Source organism: Diabrotica undecimpunctata, chromosome 6 (assembly GCF_040954645.1).
Source record: "Diabrotica undecimpunctata isolate CICGRU chromosome 6, icDiaUnde3, whole genome shotgun sequence".
Lineage (NCBI taxonomy): Eukaryota > Metazoa > Arthropoda > Insecta > Coleoptera > Chrysomelidae > Diabrotica > Diabrotica undecimpunctata.
This window is the reverse complement of record NC_092808.1, coordinates 18,491,198-18,507,645: the sequence shown is the minus strand read 5'-3', so window position 1 is coordinate 18,507,645 and position 16,448 is coordinate 18,491,198. Positions and strand designations below refer to the sequence as shown.

At 32.6% G+C, this 16,448-nt stretch overlaps 2 protein-coding genes across 4 annotated transcripts in view; both read right to left on the bottom strand.

Annotated features, from left to right (window-relative positions):
- LOC140443241 (uncharacterized) overlaps positions 1-13,147 on the bottom strand; it is a 42,591-nt gene extending 29,444 nt beyond the window's left edge. For all 3 annotated transcript variants that reach the window (XR_011951187.1, XR_011951186.1, XM_072534381.1), the window contains exon 1: positions 11,977-13,147. Coding sequence is in view for 1 of the 3 variants with exons in the window: in XM_072534381.1 (XP_072390482.1) it covers positions 11,989-13,056 (1,068 nt within the window). In the remaining 2 variants the exon portion in view is untranslated. The remainder of the gene's footprint in view (positions 1-11,976) is intronic.
- Hk (potassium voltage-gated channel subfamily A regulatory beta subunit hyperkinetic) overlaps positions 1-16,448 on the bottom strand; it is a 398,149-nt gene that overhangs the window by 269,041 nt on the left and 112,660 nt on the right. The gene's annotated exons all lie outside the window — the stretch shown is intronic.

The following is a 16,448-nucleotide window of genomic DNA, read 5'->3' as shown; positions in this document are numbered from 1 at the left end:
ATCGTCTGCATATCTAATATTGTTTATAAGTTGACCATTTACAGCAATCCCATCTTTTGATTCATCCAAGGCCTCTATAAAGATGTTTTCAGAGTATGTTAAATAATGCCGGTGACAATATACAACCCTGTCTAACTCCTTTTTCGACTGTGAATATCTCGGACAATTCATTTTCTAACCGTACTGTTGCTTTTTGTTGGAGATATAAGTTTGAGACCAGTTTTATATCCTTATCATCGAGTCCTGATGTTTTTAGGATATCGATGAGTTTTCCATGTGGGACTTTATCAAATGCCTCCTCGAAATCAATGAAACATGCATACACATCGCAAGTTAACATCCCTTTCTCTCTGTACTAGAACTTGCAAACTAAAAAGTGCTTCCCTCGTTCCGAGTCCTGCTCTGAATCCAAATTGAACTTCACTCATGTGTTCTTCCTGTACCTCTTTAATTTTTTTGTGCGTATGGAAATCGTCATGTTTGCGTTGTAGTGTTTCAACTTCCGTACATTTCTCCGTCAGCCATGCTTCTTTGGCTCCTTTTATCTGCTTAAAAAAATATAAAGAAAAATATATACAGAAATCAAATAATATATTCATCTTCATCATTATAAGTGGCTCCACAAACCGTTGTGGATCTTGGCCTGCTCACAAAAAAGTCGCCACTCCTGTCGATTCCTGGCAACTTCCCTCCATCTTTTGACCCTTAGAATCTGTAGGTCTTCTTTCACATCATCAATTTATCTCTTTCGTGGTCGTTCTCTGCTTCTTGTTCTCTATGGTTTTGAAAATGTTAATCTCTTGTATTCGTGATCTGACATCCTAGCAATGTGTCCAGCTCATGTAAGTCTCTGCACTTTAACGAATTTCACAATATCTGGATCGGTGTATAACTGATACAGTTCTAAGTTGCATCTTCGACGCCATAGGTCATTTTCATTTACGGCCCCAAAAATCTTTCTAAGAATTTTTGCTTCAAAAATACCAAGAAGTCTTTTATCATTTTAAGATAAAGTCCACGTTTTAGCCCCATATATCAAAACTGGTCTTATTAAGGTCTTGTTTATATTAAACTTTACTGCATGTTTTATATTTTTATATTTTAAATGTTTCTGTAGACCGGAACACTTCTGTTTGCTATTGCTATGCGTGTTTTTAGTTCGTCGTATTTGTTGCATTTACTAGCGATCCAAGATATGTGAATTCTTTGACATGCTCAAAGGTATGGTTGTTAATTTGAATTCTCTATTGGATATTTCGCCTGCTTTTAGAAACCAACATATATTTGGTTTTTTCCTCGTTTACCACAAGTCCTAATTCACTTACCACGTCCTTACCTTGTAAAACACTACACCATGCCTCTCATACTTCTGCCCACTATATCCCTTCACTTCTGCCCGTCGATCTATTAAAAATAGTTTCATATATTCTAATATTTAATTGTCTGATTACCTTTTTCAAAGCAATATTAAATAGGAAACACGCCAGCGCATCCCCCTGTCTTAGACCATTATTAATGTCTTTTGAGTGTTGAGTGAATGAGTTTTCTCCTTCAATTCTAACGCATGAGTTTACGTTTTGCATTGTTAGTTGGGTCAATTTAACTGACTTAGGTGGGATCCCAAAGTCTATCATTGCATTATATAATGCAGTTCTTTTCACACTGTCATAAGCTGCTTTGAAGTCGACGAAGAGATGGTGTATCTATGTGATATTCTAGTGACTTTTATAGACTCTGTCTATGTGCTTGAATTTGATATGTAATTGACTTTCCAGCAGTAAATCCGCATTGATATTGACCAACAATATCCTTTGTAAAATGTTTAAATCTTTCAAACAATACATTGGCGAAGATTTTATACGCAGATGCTAACAGAGTAATGCCTCTATAGTTCTTACACTCTAGTTGATCACCCTTTTTATGCAACGGACATATTATTCCCTTTAGCCACTCTTCCGGTATCAATTATTCTGCGATATAAGTACTATTAGTTTATGGATTGCTGCAAAAAGTTGATCACCACCTTTTTTATACATTTTCGACCAGATTTTATCGATTTCTGGGGCTTTATTTTCTTTGAGTTTTAGGATGGCATTTGACACTTCATCTCTTGTTGGGTCTTCTCTGTGTAGTTGACGTTGTAGATTTTGTTGATTTTCTATGTTGTAACCTCCTGCAATATCGTTTATTATAGATGTTCGCTGAAATGTTGTGCCCATCTGTTAAGTACTGAGTTTTTATCATGTAGAATTTCACCGTTAGTGTCTTTACAAATTTTTAGTCGTGGTTTAAATTCTCGACGGCTATTATTTAAGGATTTGTAGTGTTTTCTCGTTTCATTTTTATCGAATAAACTTTGTATTGCATCGAGAGTGTTCTGTTCGTATTCCATCTTCTTAAGTCGATGGATCCGTTTTCCCTCTTTTCTAAGACGTCTATACTCTTCTTTTTTTTCTCCGTGTACAACCTGCGTCGATGGTTTTTTGATATGCTGCGTTCTTTCTATTTGTGGCCGTTTCGCACTCATGATTAAACCAATGATTTCTTTTTTCTGACTTGATTTTGCCCAATATTTTAACCGATTTCTATAACACAATATCTCATATATTTGTCCATAGTTGGTTAATGTCTTCTTCTTCTTCTAAGTTTTCTGTCCTTATTTGATCTTCTATTTTCTGTCTGTATACATTTGCAATGTCTGGATCTTTTAGTTTATAAATGTCGGTTTTTTCTTTGCTTGTCCCGATCTCTTTTTTTTAAATTATTATATATTATAAACAATATATTATCTTTATTAAAACTGTCTCAATCTTTAGAAAGGTGTGTAGAAAAGCTGCTTGCTGAATTATGGACAAAAGTAAATTTTGGTTTTAAAAATGGCACAGATAAGAATGTCTAAATTGTCCCAGGGGAAACTTGACCCCAAATTTTGGGGTATTTCGGCATCATAACCTTAAAATTCCACAAAAGGTCAAAAATCTTTTTTTTTTCATAACTCGCTTAATTTTTTACCAAAATAGATTTCTTTTTTTTAATTAAAGGTTTTTTATGCTGTATAAAAATATTTGAACAAAAATGGGAGTTGGGGGGAAATTCAAATTGATTTAAGCGTTTGAAAATTTTAACCACCTATAAAAAAAATAACAAAAATATGGATAGCTCAAAAAATATGTATGATATATAATCATAAAAACTGTGTTCCAGAATTTTTAAAGTGGTACCTACAAGGCAGTTAAAAATCAGAATAACCGTTTTTTTTTCATTTTTTCTCCGTTTATTGAGTTACATTTTTAGTTGGAGATATGATGCTCTTTTAAAAGGTATTTTATTAAATAGCTGACATCAATACCTTTAATTTGGAACCCTGATGAACCAGATGGACTCTTAAAACCAAAGTTATGTTGATATAAAAGACAATAATCTGATTAGAACATTCGGTTCTTTGGCGTTTTCATCGTTTTTCGCCGTTTTTGAGTTATACTTTTAGTTAAAGAGACGCTACTCTCGTGAAAATCATTTGTTCCATCTATCGATATTATTACCTTTAATTTGGATTCCAAATAAACCATTTTGCGCCCTTAGAAAAGGAGTTATGGTGATTTAAAAGACGAAAATCTGGTTAGAATCTTGTTTTCCGGATTTTGCGCCATTTTTTTGCCAGTTTGTGTTATATTTCTAGTTAAATGACTATTCAACTAACTTTTTTTTAATTGAAGTCAGGACCTTAAGTTGAACACTAAATTTGGCACTGTTAACCACTTAAGCTAAGCAATATGAATCAAAAATTGATAATTTAATAAATAAAAAGGATTGGCTATTTTAATGAATAAGTATCAAGGTTGAAAAAGAAATAGAAACGCTAGAGAACTAGGTACAGACAGACCTTGAAGTAACATGGACTGCTCTAAAAACGAGAATAAAGATACAATAAGACGACATCGGGTTCACGAAAAACAACAGAAAACAAGAATGGATAACGCAAAAGATCATGGACATCATGGACGTAAGATGAAAACATAAAACAAACCCAATAAAATACAAACGAGACAATAATATCATTAGAAAAAAGTGCAGATAAGCTAAAGAAAACTGGATGTCAACCAAATGCCTAGAAATTAAACAACTTCAGGAAACATACCATACCTTAATGTCCATTAAAAAGTGAAAGAGATGATAGACACAGAAAGAGACAAGAAATAATATTAAGAAATAATAATAACGAGATAATTATAGGTACAAGACACAAACTGGAGAGATGGAAAGAATACATTTAGACACTTTGACGATCATAGACCTTGTTCTCCACCATCCACGGATGATCGAATAAATGAAAAAGGTCCAAAAATAACAAAAGAAGAAGTTATTTATGCAGTAAAAGCTCAGAAGAACAAAAAGGCCCCGGTCCAGACAATATCAATGTCGAAATACTTAAATTAATTACAGACAACGAAAGTAAAATCCTCGACTTAATAACAGCACTATTGAATAAGATATATGACACAGGTACAATACCATCAGACTGGCTAAAATCAACATTCGTAACGTTACCAAAAAAATCATACTGCGGTGACTATCGAATATTAAGCATGTCTAATGTCCTTAAAACTTTTTTCGTTTATTTACAGAATTTATAAGAAGTGCCTGTTTCAGATGAGTGCCACTCAATTCGGATTTCGAAATGGATTGGGAACACGAGAAGCTCTTTTTGCTTTAAAAAAACACAACGATGCAGAGTCATGAATGTAGATGTATATGCATGTTTTATTGATTATCGAAACGCATTTGACTGCGTTAACCATCAAAAGACGATCGAAATTCTGAGAACAACTAGAATTGACGAACAAGACTTGCGAATTATCTTAGAACTACTAGCATATGGGAAATGAGTCAATACTCACAATCTTAAGTAGTTTTTACTTAATAAAGTTGGTGAATTTTGGCCTACCGGTTTCAAGACTTACAATAATTGCCTCATCATCAGGCCCCAGTACTTACTGTTAAAAGTATTAAAAACTAAAAGCTAAAATAAGCAAACATAAACAAGCAATAAACAACTGAAACACGATAAATGATACCTAAGAATAAAAAATTGAGTGAGAAACTATAATATTAATTGAGAGTGAGATTGTCAAGCCAAGTACTGTTTGGGGCATTAGTGCCATTGGGCATCAGTAATCTAATGGAAGCTGCACTAAATAGTCAGTCAACTTTTGTGATGCCAAATATTACCCCAAAATTTGGGGTCAAATTTCCTCCGGGGCAATTTTGACATTCTTACCCTGCTATGCCCTTTAACAATATGTTTAAATAAAATATTATTTTTGGCTTTTAAACACACAGTTACAGTTTTATTTATGACTCACCTTATATACAGACCAAATAATAAACCTTTTGTGTCATTTCTTCCTCGACTATATCTGGGGAAGGGGTTTTATTACTGCATAAAAACGTGACCAAAATATCGGTGACAGGTGCTAAAAATATACAGAAATAACCGTTTTCTAAGCAATTCTCCTTTGACGTTATTCCGGTAAGGGTTACAAAAACACTTAGCGAAATGTTTAAGGAAAATTGGAGGAAAACTTCGTACCTAAAAAGCCTCAAAGGAAACGAAACTGTATAATGTGATTGTTACGTGTCGTGTTTAGTAGTTTCCACCTATCACATCTGGAGGTAGTTAGTGTTATAACAATCAAGAAATTTTAATATAGAAAGGAAAGTAATTAGGGTATAAATATGTGTCAAATACTTTTTTGAAGCGAAGCTTCTATACAGGTGTTATATTACTTTTTCTCTATAGTAAAATGCTGAGGCGATCGTCACGAAATTAGCGTCACAAGATGACGTCGTCACGGGTAGCGTCACAAAATAACGGTTCTTCAATTTAAAAACTGCATGAAAAATAACTAACAAAATACAAACATTAAATAAAAAGTAAAAAATTAAAGTATATCTGTCAATAAAAGATAGTAAAACAAACACAAAAATTAAAGATTGATACTAAAATAAAATTGTCAAAAGAGGACATTAAATTAATAAAAAGTCCATTTTAGGTTTAAATTTCTTTTTTGAATACTACGATCCAATTTTAACTTAAAATGGTAGAAATCCATTGACATATAATACAAGATAAACTGACTACTGCAATTCAGTCACGTTCCCCCAGTGCGACAGAGAAAACTGACGCAAAGCAGTCCTGCATTTGTGTCTAATGGGCCGGGTTTATCGACCACGTGACCTAAATGACCAATGAGATGGTTAGGTGGTCGATAAACTCGGCACATTAGACACAGATGTAGGGACTGCTGTGCGTCAGTTTCCTCTGTTGCACTGGGGGAACGCGACTGTATTGCATCAGTAAATCTATCTTGTATTATATGCCTATGCTTGTTCTACACATTATAACCTCAAAATTCTGACAAACGCTTACTTTAAGTTTGTTTGAAATATTATTTTTTTCAATTTTAAAATGATGCTGATTTCGATAATCGAGAATTCTTCCGAGAATTAATTTATATATCTACGCCACTCAAAAGTTTACAGTAAAAGGATGAATTGTTTAAAATAATATAATAATTTATATTTCTTTGAAAGGTTTCCTTTACAAAAGATACATTATGTCTTTATTTGAACAGATCGAACCTTTATTAAAACTTCGTAAAAGAGATAAGTGATATCATTAAGATATAATAACATTTGTCATCACATTAACATTGGTGGCTAAAAATCATTAAAAATCAAACCAACCAACATTAATATTCAAATGTATATATAGAGAAAATATTAATGACCACATGTTTTTAGGGTTAAAGCTGTTATTTTAAAAATTAATATTTTTTTGCTTCTGGGAAAATGCAAATACCAGTAAATGACTATATAGCTATATCGAGAAAAACAGCTTCAAGAATTGAAAATGTTACTTACTTACTTAGTCCTAAGTCTTTCTACCGTTAGGTGTAAGGCTGGTGAAGTTAAGTTTTGCACTGTTGTCTCCATACTTTTCGGTCTTGTGTTAAATTTCGTGCACTTTCCCATGTCAATCCTTTCTTCTTAACTTCTTTTATGATTTCGTCTACCCACCTAACTCTTGGACTTCCTCGTTTGTTTTTCCCTTGCACTCTCGTTTCAAACACTCGTTTTGTTAATCTTTCATTTGACATTCTACACACGTGCCCGAACCAACTATTACTACACATAAATCTTTAAAAACTTACACATAGATCGCACTCACATTTCTTAAGAACTACCAGACTATTCCGACTGGTGTATCTAAATACAATATTCTATAGTACCAGTCAATTAAAACTGGTAAAGCATACAACATAATATTTGAATTTTTCGTAATCGCAGCGAAGGTGTTAATAAATAACATTATTAATATTTTTAAGGTACGATTTAATACAAAATAATTTAAAGTTTTATGTTAGTTTAGATTTAAAATTTTTGTGTCATTTAGGAAAGAAATCTCAACATATAAACTGACAGATAAAATAAATTAGAATTATCTGATATACAAAATATAAAATATTTATTTCACAAATAAAGTACTGAATAAAAAGTTATCTGGAAAAAAAATTGTGTTTATTGTAATTCGCTATTATGTTGTAGATTATAGCGAAATCAAAAATATAACCTAAATATTGTTGTCTAGTGTAGGTTAGAGACATGGATATTAAAAGATTTAATGAAATCAGAGAGTGTGATCAGTATGATGTTTAATGTTTATAAACTTAGTGCGAGAAGATAATATTTGATGCAGAATTGAACATTTTAATTTTTGTACTGATAAAGATTTTCTTAAGATTAAGTAAACCTACAGTGATCTATATTCTGAGAAAATATTGTAAACAGTTGTTAATAAATGATTATACAAGTAGGTATAATACATATTTTCATTTAATTTATATTTAAATGGGAATAAGCCACAATTAAAGGTTAAAATACGTTTATTGACGTTTCAATTTCCACTTCGGAAATCGTTCTCAAAATACAAACATTAGTAAATTGAAATGTCAATAAACGTATTTTAACCTTTAATTGTGGCTTATTCCCATTTAAATATAAATTAATTTAAAATGCCACAAGAAAATAGCTTCAGAACAATATATTTTCATTTACTTAGTTTAGGGATTCAATATTTTCATTTACTTAGGAAATGTCTTCACAAGAAAACCTAACTGTGAGGAAGAAATACAGAAAAGAATAATGTCTGGCAACCCCGTATACGCTCTCAATGGGTTGTTAAAAAGCAAAAACATATCTCGAAGAGCAAAACCAAGGACATACAAGACCGTAATAAGGCCAATAATGATGTATGCTTCTGAAAAATGGGTCACAACAAAAAAACACCAGAAGTTTTTTTTAGTTTGGGAGCGCAAAATCTGGTGGCACATATTAGTGGTAATTAAGGTTCAAAGACTTAGATGGTTGGGCCATGTGCAGAGAATGATTCCATCTAGAATTCTCAGAATGGTACTACCTAGTGCACTGGTAGGCAAAAGGCGAAGACCGAGGTCAAGAAGGAGCAAAAAAGTTAAAGAAGATATGAGAATACTTAACGTAACGAACTGGGGCGAAAAGTGAGTGACAAAGAATAGTACATCAGCCATGGACCTACTAGGCTCGTAGTGCTTACATAATATATTATCATTATTAAACAATACTAAGATAATTTTATGTGGGAAAATTACAAAAGATGTCATTTAAAACATTGTACAGTATTGTGTGACCTCACTACACCCATATTCGATGGCCAGCTAGCTCATCCGATCTAAATAAAGTTGACTTTATCCTTATTTTTTTTGATTTTGTGTTTAGTTTAGTATATACGTACAAATTTTGTGTACCTACAATACAAAGTAATCATTTACAAATTAGGAAGTGGGAAGACCTTGTATATTTGATAATAATTTTAAAATTTTTAGCTGTACTCGACGGTTATGACTCAATTGTTATGTAGATTCCACTTTTTCGTATCTTTTTTAAACATCTGAAATATCGAACTTTGGAGTATAAGTTGATCAACCTGTACCTATGCGTAATAAAAGATAATTAAAACTTGTTTAATAAAGGATATCTATGTGAACAAAATAACTGTACCAAAAATCAATAAAATTAAATTAATTTCAAAATATTATTTATGATTAAATATTATAATAACATAATTTTATCATCTCTTTATAATTAATATAATTAAATTAGCCAAATTATATAAAAAACTTAAAACTAAAAGTCTTTCCTATACAACTACATGTAAATGTTCGCGTGAAGAAGCGTTCTTGACTACGTCATGCGCGAAGCGAACCGATTTTGGAACATTATGTATCATACCTTGTGTTCATTGTACCATGGTTGAAATGTACACGTGCAGTTATGCCACTGCAGAATATTTTTATGTAAATAATTTTTGTTCTTATTCAGGGCTCCCAATTAAATTTCAATTTAAATAGGTAATGATAAATTATACCATGCTTTTAGAGTTCTACTTTTAGAATCGCAAGCCGAAAATCAAAACGCACAGCACAATAATTATTACAGTCAATATCTGTGTATCGCCATAATTCAGTTTGATTCAAATTCAAACATTGATTGTGTCACTTAGTCGTTTGATCAATTAAGTTTTGAAAAATGAAGCCTTCCACATCTGGAGCATCAAAAAGAAAACGTGTTGTTTTGTCAACTGAAAAGAAAATAGAAATTATTGTACAACTAAAGAAAGCTGTTTCTGTTGTCGCTTGAGCAAAAAGTATGATGTTCCAAGAACAACAATCAATGATTTAAAGAAAAATGCTGAAGAAATTGAAAAGTATGCTTCGCGAATGAAATCGTTGGATGGCCGGGTGAAACATCGTAAGACAATGAAAAAAGCCACAAATGAATCACTTGACAGGTCTCTGTATTTGTGGTTTGTTCAAAAAAGAAGCGAAGGTGTTCCTTTGTCTGGATCAATTGTTGCCGAAAAAGCGTTGTTTTTCAACATAAAATTGAATGGCGATCCTTCATTTAAAGGAAGCAGCGGTTGGTTGGAAAAGTTCAAAAATCGCCACGGTATACGGGAACTGAAAATCGAAGGTAAAGAATTGAGCGCCGATAGTTTTGAAGTCGTTGACGAATATAAAAGAAAGTTTCAAGCTATGATCGACGAATATGGTTTGACACGCGATCAAGTGTTCAATGCGGATAAAACTGGTTTAAACTACAAAGCTTTGTCAACGAAATCACTCGCTGCATTGTCAGAAAAAAAATTATTCAAAACCTAGTTAGGGAAGAGAAATATTCTTTGCCAGAATACTGGAAAGCATACAATTTAAAACGCGCAGTCGACAATGCTCTGGATGCTTGGGCTGATGTTTCGGAAGTAACGCTGAAAAGATCGTGGAATAAATTATGGCCTGAATTAACTTAAGATGAAAATGCCCCCGTGACAGCCAAGCGTGATGCGGTAACAAATCAGGTTATGGCTTAATCAACTGTTTTGTTTTCGTTGCCTAAATATGACATAAACGAATGGTTAATTTGTGATGAGGACGCAAACGGCTATCGATTGCTGACAGATGATGAAATCGTTGAAGTGGCAATAGAGACGGATGAAACCGATTCAGAAGCTGACACAGACTTTGACGGTGGCGATGTTGATGATGCTAGCAACTCACAAAGATTTGCGTAAAGAAGCTAGAGAAACTGCATTGCACATACAATAATTCATCAAGTGGTATTCTCGGCAAGAAGAAGCAAATAAGGTAGATTTGATGATTTTACGTCGATTAAGAAATTCAGCCGTCGCAACATGTGAAGTAACAATTAAACAAACAAAGATTTCGGAATATTTTAAATAAAATTGATTCGACTGTACTAACATAAATGCCTCTTATATTATCAAACAAAACATACAAATAAAATTTGAGAGGTATACTATGAATTTTTATTTTTTTAATGTTCTGTTAACCGTCTTTTCGATTATCCGTCATACCCTTGGTCCGGTGCCGTATAACCGATATAATTTGTCGCTGACGGATAATCGAGGTTCCACTGTATTTAGAAAATATAATTTAAGTTAGCTTTACGGGACGCGGGACGGGACAAGAGATTTTCCAGCGTCCCGCTGTCCCGCGCCAAACCCTAAATAATAAAATCCTAGCGCAAAAAATGTATTGATTACAGAGCGCAATTCTGCGTTTAATATTGTGTCGTCCCTATAAAATGGTGGTAAATAAATTCAAAATGATCATTTTTTATGTAAAATTTTCCGTAGAATTCGAATTCGTTATCAGAAAACCTCTAAAAGTTATTTGGAAGCTGAAAAACGAAGGAAAAGCGCTAAAAAAGGCGGGAAAATCGCGTTTTTTGGACTTTTATAGGGCGCAGCGGCTTCAAACATGTAAAAAGGATTTCTGAGACAACTTTTATTCGAAAGTACTTGCATTATGGCGTCTTTTGTAAAAATTTAAAAAAAAATTAAAGAGGGTGTTTTTGAGATATGAATTTTTCAAAAAAAGCGCTTTGTTTCGCATTTTGTGGCTTTACATGACGTCATATGGCAATTCTGACACCGGAATCAGCGGGAAATTTGACATTGGAAAACATATAGTGGATATTTGTTTAAGCATATTTAGCTCGCTGTAGTAAAAAAATCGGCGAAACACGAAAAAAAAATTGATAAAAAGCGTTAAACTTCAATAGCGCGCCACGGCCGCCATTTTGAATATTAAGGTCTGAAAATTTGACAATCATGTTTTTTGTCTAGTACAACATGTGTGTAAAATTTTAGCCAAATCGGAGAGGGGACCCCACCGACTTGTGTCGATTATTGCAGGAATTACCCAATTGTGGTTAATTACTAAATATTTACACACATTAATGTAATATCCTATATATAAATATAAGTGATACTAAGACTTTATATTAAAGGTAATTACAAAAAAAATAAGAATAGGATATAATTTAATAAACAAAATAATATGATATAATATTACATACCAACTATCTAGATTAATGTTCTTTGTATAACTCATTGTCTACATTCTTAAACTCAACAGTTTTCACAGATGGTATCTTTATTTCCTTGTTTATGGCATCATAATCTACACTTTCATAGTAGGTTTCTTTTGTATTCGTTTGATTTTTATTCATTATATTGTTCCTCTTATCGAAATTCTTATCTTGTTTAACACTTTTTCCATTCTTTAAATCGTTTAAAACCTTGAACTGCAGGCAGGATAGAATCATATGCAATAATATCAAAGCTGCAATAACGGGCACGCATACAAACTTAACGACCCAAAAGCTTTCAGATAATTGCAGAAAGTTCTGAGAATTCATTATTTCATGCATACTATTAGTTTCAATATTATTACTATTATATTTAGTTTCTGTCTTTATTATGTCTTTCTGTTGATCATTTGAAGCAAAAATTTTTGGATAACATCCCAACTCTCTAGGTGACGTATTTTCGATACGGTAAGCTTCTTGAGTGGTTAAAGAGCCATTATAAACCACCATATCTAGTCTATTAGTACACCACAGTTGTGAGCTATTTTCGGTCAAATACAATAGTTGCAGTGTAATTCTGATTTCTTTGTAAACAAAAACTAGAAATGTATTTAACTTTGAGGTATATTCTTCTACCATAGTCTCATGTACATGGTTCATCTTCTTAAATTCCCAGCAAACACCAACGGAACTATCAATTTTTGGGTCTCGGCATGTTCCATCATAATAGTCACAGACTGTTCCACTATCTAAACGTATTATGGATTGTTCAATATCGACTAAAGCTAATTGTTTGTCATAAAAATTTATATAGTTAGTATCAGGACTACGTAAATAGGTTTGTCGGCAAGAACACAACTGACTGGAACTGCCTTTTGGACAAGACAATTTATCCTGAGATCCTATTTTATTTTGTTTGATACAAGATTCTTCGCTGCTACATAAATACCAAACAATAATTGAATAAGAATTTGTTATAATGGTGTAAGTTTTGGATTGAGGGATTATCACTTCACTATGTACAAAAACGAATAATATTAAACAACTTAAAAATAAAACGGGCGTCATTTTTGTTCACAATTCTTTAAAAACCACTTCTGTTTCAATATCTACACAGACTTAATACACATCATCACGTGAATACACAAACTTTAAGCAAACGGATACACAATGTGGTTTAAAACTGTTGCAGTTCTAACCACTATCATGAAATTCCACAATCCACGTATGTAATTTTGTTTGCTAACATAATATTGCGTTTTTTTGTTTATTTTATTCCATATTTCTCTAGGCGGTATCTGTAAAAATGCAGACGATAATGGACATTTTCCATAGGCTTCTATTTTTTGCTGAAATCACTTCAGGATACACCTTGTATCAATAATCACAATATCCTTCATTCGCAAACTTTGTTTAATTTTTTATTTAACAAAATCTGAAAAAAATCAAAATTTTTTGCTCTTTTTGCCTATATTTTTGCCTATAACTCGAGAGATATTACTCTCTACTCTAAAAGTTTCGTTCTTCAATTTTATCCAATACGTACTAGCTAGAAATTGAAAATTTAACATTTTTGTTTAAAAAATAGCAATAATTGGAAAATAAGTGCAAAAAATGAGTTTAAAAAAAAAATTTGACTTCTTGTACATAACTTATGCCCATATTCGTATACTATACGTATACTAAATTACGTTAGGATCAACTTAATACATAGTTTTTGCACAAGGTTATTAAAAGTTTGCATGGTAACTCTGACATTGATAGAATAAAATATATCATCCAGGGGGTTAATTTTACGAATTGTTTAAGAACAAAATAATATGAGTGGTTTGGAGAATATATTTTGTTGTTAAATATCGTAAGTGTTTCAGTTTATGTTTATAGAACATCCGGAAGAAGTTTGGAATAATTTTATAAGCATCATTGATAATCACTTACTTACTTACTTACTTACTTAGTCCTAAGCCTTTCTACCGTTAGGTGTAAGGCTGGTGGGGTTAAGATTTGCACTGTTGTCTCCATGCTATCCGGTCTTGTGTTAGATTTCGTGCACTTTCCCATGTCAATCCTTTCTTCTCAACTTCTTTTCTGATTTCGTTTACCCACCTAACTCTTGGTCTTCCTCGTTTGTTTTTCCCTTGCATTCTCGTTTCAAACACTCGTTTTGTTAATCTTTCTACATTCTACACACGTGCCCGAACCATCTTAGTTGCCCCTCTACTATTTTTTCGTTTATTGGTTCTAGTTTTAGGTTGTGTCTGATTGTTTCGTTTCGTATTTTGTCTGTCCTCTTTCTGTTTGCTATTTTCCTCAGGAACCTCATTTCCATAGCATTGACTCGAGATTTTTGTCTCCCAGTCAATGTCCATGACTCGCTATTATAGATGATTGTAGGTCTAACTACTGATTTAACAACTGCCGTTTTTATCTTCTCCGGTATTTCTTTTTTTCCCAAAAATGTTGTTTTTATAGTGTTAAATAAGCTTCCTGTTCGTCTCATTCTCTCATTTATTTCCATGTCTTGTTTACCGTTTGATTTAATTATTGCTCCTAGGTATGAATGTTCCTAGGTTAAAATGTTCCACTTGTTCTAGTTGTTTTCCGTTTAATTGTATTGCGTGTGTCTTTCTCTTATTTGAAATTATCATTGTTTTTGTTTTCTCTGTATTTATTTTCATATTTATGTTTGACAGTTCTTCTTCTAGGATTTCAAGGTTGTTCTGTAGGTCTTCTCTGTTTTCTGCTATCAAAACCATGTCGTCTGCAAATAGAAGCTCTGATAGTTGAGTCTGTTTCATTTGCCAGTAACCTAATGTTAGTTTTCTCATTCTTCTCTTGGCTTTCTTTATTGCTTCATCCAGTACCACTGAGAACAGCAGTGGGCTCAACACGCATCCCTGTTTGACGCCTTGACTTGTAGTTAATTCTTCGGATTCCTCGTTGTTGGTTCTCACCGTATTTGTATTATTATTGTACATATCCTTTATTACATCAATTGTTATCCTGTCAACTCCTCTTTCCTTTAATGTCCTCCATACGTCCTTTCTTTGTATTCTGTCAAACGCCTTTTCCAGATCAATAAAGCATATATGTATTTCTCTATTTTTATTGATTACTTTCTCACTTACTTGTCTTATTGTGAATATGTAGTCTTGCGTGCTTCTGTCCTTCCTGAATCCACATTGTGTATCTTCCATAGTTGGTTCTATTTGGGTTTTTATTCTTGTTTCTATTATTCTTGCGAATACCTTCCCAGGAATACTTGATATAGTAATACCTCGGTAATTATTACACTTTCTCTTGTCGCCCTTTTTGTGTATTGGTAGTATAATGTCTTTCTTCCAGTCCTGTGGTATTTCTGCTCTTTTTATGATATCATTCATTAGTTCTTTCATGCTGTCCACTTCCTCTATTTCCATGAATTTTATCATTTCCGGGGTGATATCATCCTTGTCTGGTGCTTTGCCTAATTTAACTCTTTCAATTGCCTTTTCTAGTTCCTCTGTTGTTATGGGTTCTACTTTTTGTTCTTTATTAATTTCTTGTATCTCCACTATGTTGTCTACGTCTGTATGAGTTAGCTCTTTGAAATGTTCTCTCCATCTTTCCATTATTTGGTTTTCTTCTGTTATTACCTTTCCATTCTTGTCTTTTATATTCGGCATCATGTGTTCTTTCTTTTGTCTGAGCTGTTTTAATGCGCCATAGAAGAGTTTTTGGTTTTCTCTATAATTATTTGTCATTTTTAGTCCAAACTTTTCCCATGACCTTTCTTTTTCTGCTTTCACAGCTATTTTAACCTCTTTTCTTTTTTCTTTATATGCCTCATAATCTTCAGGGCGCTTTGTACTTAGATATCTCTTCCATTTTTCTTTTTTGTTCTTTACTTTCCTTCGTATTTCGTCCGTCGACCATTCAGTTCTCCTCATGCTATTATTTGCTATTTTTGTCTTCCCGCAAGTTTCCTCAGCAGCTATGATTAAGCTGGTCTTGAGATTTTCCCACTTTTCTTCTATACTAGCAGTTTTTGCCCTACCTTTCAAAATATTGTCTAATTTTTCTTGGAATATCTTCTTATATCTTTCTTCTTTTAATTTGTAGCTTTTTACTTTTTCATTTACTACCTTTCTCCTCTTTTCTTCATTTTCTTTTGCTGTTCTCATTCTCATTATTACTAGATGATGATCACTGCCAATCTCTGAGCCTGTTTTGACTTTCGTGTCTTGTACTCTTTTCCATTTGTTGCTACTTACCAAAAAGTAATCTATGATTGATTTTTCATTTCTACTTTCTTGTACTCTCGTGTAGTTGTGTACTTTTTTATGTTTAAATTTTGTATTTGTTATAACAAGTTTATTCTCCATACATATTTCTATTATTCTTTCACCATTTTTGTTTAGTATTTCTTCTCCTTCTTTTCCCATGCATTCCTCAATTCCATTGTTATTATTTCCGACTCT